This window comes from Belonocnema kinseyi, chromosome 9, assembly GCF_010883055.1.
Source record: "Belonocnema kinseyi isolate 2016_QV_RU_SX_M_011 chromosome 9, B_treatae_v1, whole genome shotgun sequence".
In the NCBI taxonomy this organism is placed as follows: Eukaryota; Metazoa; Arthropoda; class Insecta; order Hymenoptera; family Cynipidae; genus Belonocnema; species Belonocnema kinseyi.
The window spans coordinates 32,466,084-32,475,110 of NC_046665.1; the positions used below are offsets into that span (position 1 = coordinate 32,466,084).

Consider the following 9,027-nt stretch of genomic DNA (forward strand, 5'->3'; position numbering starts at 1 on the left):
TTCGAAACTTCAAATGGATACAAGTGTCAGAAAAATACAGGTTATGGTATGTAGTAATTACAATTAATAAAAGTGCTTTATTAATAATGAAGTGAGATTTGTGGACTGAGAAGTAAACATCAATTTTCTTCTGTGCCAATAATATTATGGAATGGCTGCTGAGTGACAAATACTATAAATTGGTAATAATATTTGGGTAGAAAGGTGAATCCGAACATAACCTCCAAATAATGACAGATCGGCACTCAGCATATTTATTATACTTTCGATTGATTATTCTTTACCAAAAAAATGTGTTGTGGTTTTTTATGTTTATTACTGACAGTGTTGGAAGTAACAATTTACACAATAATGACCTAATAATAATTTACACAATTAATACTTAATAATAATTTAACAATCATTACTTATGTATAATTTTAATAAGTAACACATTATTTCTGAAATTAGGAGCTGATTTCCATTGTTTTTTTCACAGATCGATCATAGATGAAATACATATTTTGAGTCATTCTGATATATGTGTAACAAAAAGATATCTCGAGGTAATTTAACTTGCCTGAATTTTAATTATTAAAATATTTAGAGATTTTTTTTATTTTAAAGAATGTTTTCTCTGTACCGCATTTCAAAATTTAGTTTGATCAACCACTAAAATAAATTAGAGACTCGTTGATAATAGGAGTGTATCGAAATAAATCTAGACAAGATATTTTCGTTCAGAATTGTTGTTCCATTTTTTTCTAGAAATTATTCTATTTTCGAAATTGCTATAGCATAAAAATATATTAGGATGAATTTTAAAGGCTGATCAAATGCCAGTTGTAAATCAGATCCGGAGATAGCAACTTCGAAAATACAATAATTTCTGAAAAAATTGGAATAACAATTCTGGCCTAAAATATCTTGTCTAGATTTATTTCAGATTCAATCCTAATATTATTCAGTCCCTAATTTATTTTAGTGGCTGATAAAACCAAATTTTGAGATGAAGTCCAGGGAAAACATTTTCTAAATTACAAACAAACTCTAAATAATTGATAAATTAAAATTCAGGCAAGTTAAATTGCCTCGAGATTTTTTTTGATAAACCAGTATCATAAAAATGAATTATAATGAATTTTAGAGGCTGATCAAATGCCAGTTTGGAAATCAGATCCAGAAATAGCAATGTCGAAAATAGAATAATTTCTAAAAAAAATGGAATAACAATTCTGGTCCCAATTCCCGAGTTAAAATATAGGCCTTACTTTGACGCTTCCAGTGGAAGTATTGTCCCTACTTTGCGGCTGTTTATTTTACTAGCTCCTACGTAGTCACTACTAAATATATTTTCATTCTATTTTGCTTCTGTATAAGCTTCCGCCCCTATACTGAAGGTCTTGCCTCTATATTCTTGAGTTTTACTTATGTCTCCTTTAAAGCTCCATATTCTCCGTAGAATTTTTGAATTTTCTTTTAACGCTCTTAAATTTTAATGCACAAAATATGTGCCGTCGTTGCCTTGACGCCTGCGTCCTCGCGACAGATACTTTGTTGTTTTCTCAAAAATTCCATCATCATAGTTCGTAAAAGCAACAGTTAAATTACTTTTAAATAATAAATATTAAAGTGATAACATCGAAATGGGTTCAAGAGGAAAGAAGTTTGCTCTAATTTGGTGGCTGCAAGCCAAAGGAAAAATTCAAACCAGTGCTAAGGTTTTAAAGATAGTTATAAAGAACCCAGAGCCACCCCCCCCCCCCCCCCCCCCCCCCCCCCCCCCCAACGGTATGAAACACGAGAAGAAACGTCAAAAGAAAAAGGTAAGAAAAATACAAATATTTTGTATTGAGTTTTTTCTGTACCACAAAAAATAACTCCAAATTAGTTACCACAGATTTTGAAGAAATAGATTTTCCTTTCACGCAATTTTCTTTTGAATTGAAGAATCACAAAATTGAATGATTTCAGCTTAAATATTTAGAAAATGGGGCAATGCCAAAACCTTAAAAATGGAATATTTTAAGATTAGATCATTGGAAATTATTTATACTTAAAAGCGCTCAAAATTAAATAATTAAAAATTGCAAACTTGAATTTGATCAATTATAAATTCAAAGCGATCAAGATTTGAGAATTTTATATTGAAAACTATATAGAATCATTCAAAGTTGGAGCTTCTGAAATTCTATAACTAAAAATTGTTATTACAGAACAAAATTATAATTTGACCTTCAAGCTAATTAGGTGAATTATTATAAAATGAAAGAATGAATTTAATTATACTAAACAAACTTTTAAACTAAATAATAATTTTAAATGGGAAATATTAAAAATAAAAATAATAAAATCTACTGGTAACCACTTTTAATAAGATCACCGATGGTTATAAATATATACCAAAGATCTGGATGTAACATTTACTTAAATAATTAAATTTTTTCTTCAAAATGTCATATTTTTAAAGATATTTATTTCTATATGCCGAGGGGTCGCTCACTCCAATATTCCTGATATATTCACTAAATATTTTCATACACGTATTATTTTAATATTCTTGGTATTCTGGGTATTCTTTCTAATCTCAGATATTTTTGATATTTAAAATATTCCGAAATACCACAAAATGTTCAGAAATATTCTGACCTATTCCACAACTTCTCTTTGAGCTCCACACGTTTTTTAAAATTCCAAATTATTTAAAAAGATTCTAAAAAATGTCAAGAAATTCCAAAAAAGTTCATGTATTATTGTGTAATTACATAATATGTTCAAGTGTTTAAAAGCATTTCAATGAATTTCAAAATAATTTAACGGGATTTTAAAATTCTTTTAAATTAAAAAGGATTAAAGTTTATAAATGAATTTCAAAAGATTTCAAATAATTTTAAAGAATTTTGAAAGATTTTAGAAGAATTCTAACCAGTATAAGAATTTTCAAGAGAATTTAAAGACTTTAGAATACTTTGTATGAGTTCAACAGATTTTTTGCTGTTTGGAGGGATTTTCCGGCATTTTAATCCATTTAATATAGTTTAAAGTTTTTAATAATTTTTCAAAAATTCAAAAGAGTTTAAGGATCTTCATGTAATTTAAAAATATTTTTATGTATTTAAAAAGATTTTCAGGAGTTTCAAGGGATTTAACGGGAGTTATTTGATTAAAAATTTTTGTAACATTATAATCGAATTCCAAAGTTTTCGAATAATTTAAAAGAGTTCAAGATATTTTTAATGAATTTAAGGGATTTTAAGTAATTTTTAAGAATTTCTAAGGGATTTCTGTAGAATTTAAGTGAGTTTTAAGATTTCAAGATAATTCTAAAATATTAATAATGTTCTTGAATTCTTTCAAGTCCGTTAAATCTTTTGAAATCTTCGGAAATTTGGGGAAATCCATTGAGTAGTATAGCTATGTCACTTCTGCATCATCTAGATAGTTCCAACTGCCACCGCTAGATGGTGCCACTAGTCAGTTCCCAGCAGTCGGTAACTGCTCTATCGGTAAGGTAGATTCCTGCCACTGTTTTACCATGTATGTAGTTCAAGCTGGAGCCGACAGATTCCTATCACTGTTTTACCATCTATGTGGTTCAAGCTGGAGCCGGCAAATGGCGCTACTAGTTTACCATGTATGTAGTTGGAGCTGGCAGATCCCTGCCTCTGTTTTACCATGTATGTAGTTTAAGCTGTAACCAGCAGATGGCGCTCGTAGTGGGTAACCTTGCAATAAGTGGCTAGGGGAGGGAGTTTCTCGAGGCTTCTGGAAAGATCTCAAAGCTTCTGGAAAGATTTCGAAGCCTGTGGAAAGATCTCAAAGCTTCTGGAAAGGTCTCGTACCTTCTGGAAATATCTCTAAGCTTCCAGAAAGATCTCGAAGTCTCTAGAAAGATCTCGAGGCTTTTAGAAAGATCTCGAACCTTCTAGAAAGATCTCGTGACTTCTAGAAAGATCTCGTACCTTCTAGAAAGATATCGAAGCTTCTAGAAAGTTCTCGAACCTTCTAGAAAGATCTCGAACCTTCTAGAAAGATCATGTAACTTCTAAAAAGATCTCGAAGCTTCTAGAAAGTTCTGTATCGTATACGTAATACTTGTACATATAGCTAACTGCCTATACCTTGCAACAAGTGCTTAGGGGAGGAATTTTCTCGAGGCTTCCAGAAACTTTGGCCTCGTATATGTAATACTCGTATATATTGCAAACTGCGTATACTGTTCAATAAATTGTCAAAATGATAACAATAAAAAAAGAGTGCAGACATATATATTTTTATCTCACACACAGAACTTTAGCAGCATTGCGCATGCGCAGGATAATAGTATCAAACTATACACAGTTTGCTTAAGAGAGCGAGAAGGTTGTCAAAGTTTCTTGAAACATCAACCTTATATAAATAGAGAGAGAGAAAGAGAAGGGAAGAGAGAGAGAGAGGGGGGGAGATAAAATGCTTATTTATCTAGTGCGAATGGAAAACGGGATTGCGCGCGAAATTTGAAAATGCATCCCAACGATGTGTGTCTCCAGCGCTAAGAGAAGTTTGCCACTCATCGTTGTCTTTGAGATTCATCGTAGTTTTTGAGCAAAATTCCATTTTTAAAGTTTTCTAAAGAGCGAGATTTTTTTTTAACAATGCTAAATGCGAAATTTGAAAATCAACCAGTCGCTATCTTTAAGGTCCATTCTTGAACGAAGTTTACAACCCATCACTCTCATAAAATTCCATCGTTGAAGATTGTTAGAGGTATATCAAAGCGGAAAGCGCGCGAAAATCCAAATCTCTTATACATAACTTAAAGCCAATTACAGTACACAGAGCTGTGCATTTCTACTGGATGCAAATTAGACTTGTAAATGTTTAATACAGTTTGGAGGTGCACAAGGCTGCTGACTCCACAGGAAGCGACCATTTGTATATTAACTTCCATATACAAACTTCGCTAAAAAAAGAAAGGCATAAGGCGACCAAACAAGAGCACAATTGGAATGCCGCCAAAATGGACAAAGAAAAGTTGACGTCAACGCTTATCAGCGGGCAAGCTGCAGTGGCTGAGATGGCTCAAGAAGACACCGGAAGGATTGTTGAGACCACGATGCAGCTGGTACGTTCAGCCTGCAACGCGTCTATGCCAAAAAGAAGACCACGCGACAATCGACGCCCGGTCTATTGGTGGTCTGAAAAAATTGCAGACCGTCGCAAGGAATGTTTTTTCATAAGGCGTAGAGCGCAATGCGTTAAAAAGAAGCAAGCAGCCGAAGCAGCTTTAAGAAACGCAGCTTTCAAGCAAGCCAAGAAGACATTGGGTAAATCCATTAAAAAAAGCAAGATTCTTGGATGGCAGAACATTAGGGATGAAGTGGACAAAGACCCCTGGGGCCTGGACTACAAGATTGTAACTCGCAAACTTGGAAGACTTAACTCAGTAGGACTGCGTGATGCTGACAAAATGGCAAATATCGTGGGTACGCTTTTCCCCACACACCAACTGCGGGAAGAAGATGCGTACGCAATATCGCACGAAATTCCGCTCTTCACCGAGATAGAGCTTGTAAGAGCAGCAAGATCACTTCAAAACAAGAAGGCACCAGGCCCTGATGGCATCCCAATGGAGGCTATTAAAGCAATCGTACATGTAAGCCCCGGGATAATGCTAACAATGCACAATAACTGCCTCAAGAATGATACATTCCCAAAACAGTGGAAGCGGCAGAAGCTCGTACTCATAGAAAAGGGAAAAGGCGACCCAAGCTCACCGTCATCTTTCAGACCACTGTGTCTGCTAGACACGGCAGGAAAGCTACTGGAGAGACTTTTGAAACCCCGACTACAGTCGGCTATACAGGCGGCTGGAGATTTATCCAGCAGTCAGTATGGCTTCCGGAAAGAAATGTCCACGGTAGATGCAGTGTCACATGTTGTGAACATTACTCTGGAGCAAGGACAAGTAGGTCGCTAGGCCCAAAAAATCTGGTACTGGTCCTACTTGACGTCAAAAATGCCTTTAATTCGGCTAAATGGAGCGACATGCTACATGCACTGAAGTACAATTTTAACGTACCGGAGTACCTTATACGGATGGTGAGTAATTGCCTAAAGGATCGGGTGCTGCTTCACGGAACGAGTGAAGGATCCCGCCAGAAGACCATTACGGCGAGCGCTGCACAAGGATCTATCCTAGGTCCAGACCTATGGAACGTGTCTTACGACGGGATCTTATGAATCTAGATGCCGGAAGACACGAACCTAGTGGGCTATGCAGACGATATCACAGCAAACATAGCGGGTCGCGACCTCGAACAAGCTCAATGGAAGCTGAACGAGGTGATGAGGCGAGTCCAACGATGGATGACCAATCATGGACTAAGCCTAGCTATCCAGAAAACTGAGATAGTTATTCTAACAAGAAAACGGATTCAACTAGAGATCCCAATTATGGTAGGAAGGGAAGAAGTGTACACAAAAAGATCAGCCAAACACCTTGGTATTCTGCTCGATAACAAGCTCACTTTTTGGGAGCAAATAAAACGAGCAGCGGACAAGGTGTGCACAGTGACAACTAACCTCAGCCGACTAATGGCCAATGTAGGAGGTCCAAAAACGAGTAGGCGACGCCTACTAATGTCGGTAACGCACTCCATTCTACTGTATGGAACCGAAGTTTGGGCAGATGTTCTGAGAATAGAAAAGTACCGAAAAAGAATGGCGGGGTACAGCGAAGAAGTGCGCAGAGGGTGGCTTGTGCTTATCGCACAGTGAACCTTCAGTCTCATTCGAGACCTAAATGCGTGGGTGAGTCGGCAACATGGAGAAGTCGGCTTCTACACAACACAAATGCTCTCTGGGCACGGGTTCTTTCGAGCATACCTAGATAAAATAGGGAAAGTGGAGAAGCCAGACTGTGTGTACTGCAGCAAAGACCGCGATGACGCGCTCCACACCTTCTTTGAATGTAGCAGGTGGATAGCAGAAAGGCAAAAGCTGCAAAGCGAGGTCGGAGGTCTCAGGCCAGAGACAATTATCGATGTGATGCTGGTTAGCGAGGTTCACTGGGAACTAATAGCCAGTTATGTAGAAACCGTTTTACGCCAGAAGAAAGTAGAGGAGACGAAGTTAGCAGCCAGGAAAAGCGCAAGATGACAACTGCAGCTTGTTAATACACAGCCGCAAAAAGCATGCCCAAAACCAAGATGCTCGAAAGCCGACGAGCCCGTTGCATATTCTCACGGGGTCGAAGGCCGACGAGCAGGTGAGGAGTTAAGGTTTAGTGAATAGGTGACATTTCGGTAAGTCCCTCACTCACCTTCGTTCCTTGTGGACCGCGCGCCCGCGTGTACATGTTACGTGTATGTATATTACGTATGTATATATGCGTGATGTGTATAGGTATATTAAGCCCGCAAGGAGGACCACAAGTCTGCGGAATGCAGCAGCGCAACGCTGTGCTTCCTCTGTGCCGCGAAAGAAGAAAAGTCCCGGACTGATCATCTGCCCAGAAGCATGAGATATCGGTCGTTCCGAGAGGCAACTTCGGTGAAGAAACCTCAAGAACGACCAAATTAACCAGCCACACCCATACAAAATGCCCGAAGGCCGGCGAGCCCGATGAGCGGTACCCCCGCATAAACGAGGACGATGCGTGCATCTTAGTGGGGAGAGAAGAAAAAGCCTCGAACAGACCATCGTTTGGGGGAAAAGGAGTTGCTTGGCGTTTAGAGGGGCAGCCTCATTGAAGAAGCCTCTTATACGCTCAAGCAAGCATCGTAGCTGGGCAGGTCCAATAGCAAGCCCAGATATGGAGGATAAGGGCAAGTTGGCAAAAAAGAAGAAGGCCGAAGCACGGCTTAAGAACGGCACCCCCCTGAAGTAATGCGAAAGCGGTTCCGGGGGGGGGGGGGGTAATGCCAAGGAGAATTCGATGCTTCCGTTGTATCGCTTTACTTGTTTTAACAATATGACGTAGAATATCGATCTGCTTCCTGAAATCCATGTTGATATGGATGTAGCTGAATCAAGATTAAACAACTGCTTCCGCTGCATTTCTAATTATAACACTGCCAGCACCACCAACACCAATTTAAAATTTAAAATTCAATTAAAAATGTTCGCATGTAATATTTTATCCACTTTATTCAAAACATATCCTGTCTATTCATAACATACCTTTTTTATGCCGCAAATAAGCGTTAAATACAATTCACTCTTCGCCCACTAAAAGCGCACAATATTATTACCAATTTTTAGTATTTGCCACTCAGCAGCCATTCCATAATGTTATTAGCACAGAAGAAAATTGATGTTTACTTCTCAGTCCACAAGTCTCACTTCATTATTAATGAAACACTTTTATTATTTGTAATTACTACATAACATAACCTATATTTTTTTACGCTTGTATCCATTAGAAGTTTCGACCGCAACCATGGAAACTATGATAAACTTGATCCTAAGATGCACGGACTTGACCGAATGGCCGATCCGAATGCAACTTTAAAGGCGCGAAATATGAAAATGCCCCTGTATAATGGCTTCTTCCCTGCTGTTGTGCAATTTGCGTAGCAATCAAGTTCACCATGTATGTAAGCCCCAGCGTGTCCACCCTGTATGTATGAGTATTAAAACAGACATATTTTCACTGTCTTGTTTTTATGATTTAAAAAGTCCGCTTTCTATAAATTATATATTTTGTTATTAAAAAAATATTCTTTTATTCCCAATGTGTTTTTTTAGATTAAAACGGAGTTTAAACGAAAAACAACGCGTTACATAACAAATGATTAGTAACGAATTTGGAGCTCTTTTGTGGGTGAATAAATTTCGTCCATTTATTTTTTTCTTAGCTTGTCTTTTGCTCCAAAAATTCTATTTTTTAAAATTTGTATGTGGTTTTTTATGAATAAAACATAAACGACGCATCATATTAAAGCGTGATTAACGAATTCTTTTTTTTATGCACCATTCTTTTCAATAAATCTTTTTTTGTAACTTGCATAGTGAGATCACGATACAGAATGTTGTATGTTTAATTATTTTTTTGTTTGATCAAAA

General features: G+C 37.2%; 1 protein-coding gene across 1 annotated transcript; it reads left to right on the forward strand.

Moving 5' to 3' along the window:
* The first annotated feature begins 6,813 nt into the window (after positions 1–6,813).
* LOC117180465 lies at positions 6,814–7,119 on the forward strand. Its single transcript, XM_033372964.1, has one exon. The coding sequence runs from the start codon at positions 6,814–6,816 to the stop codon at positions 7,117–7,119; it is 306 nt and encodes a 101-aa protein (XP_033228855.1).
* Positions 7,120–9,027: the final 1,908 nt, after the last annotated feature.

Excerpts from the sequence above, each read along its gene's own strand:
- LOC117180465 (XM_033372964.1), top strand. The coding sequence starts at position 6,814 with ATGCTCTCTGGGCACGGGTTCTTTCGAGCATACCTAGATAAAATAGGG.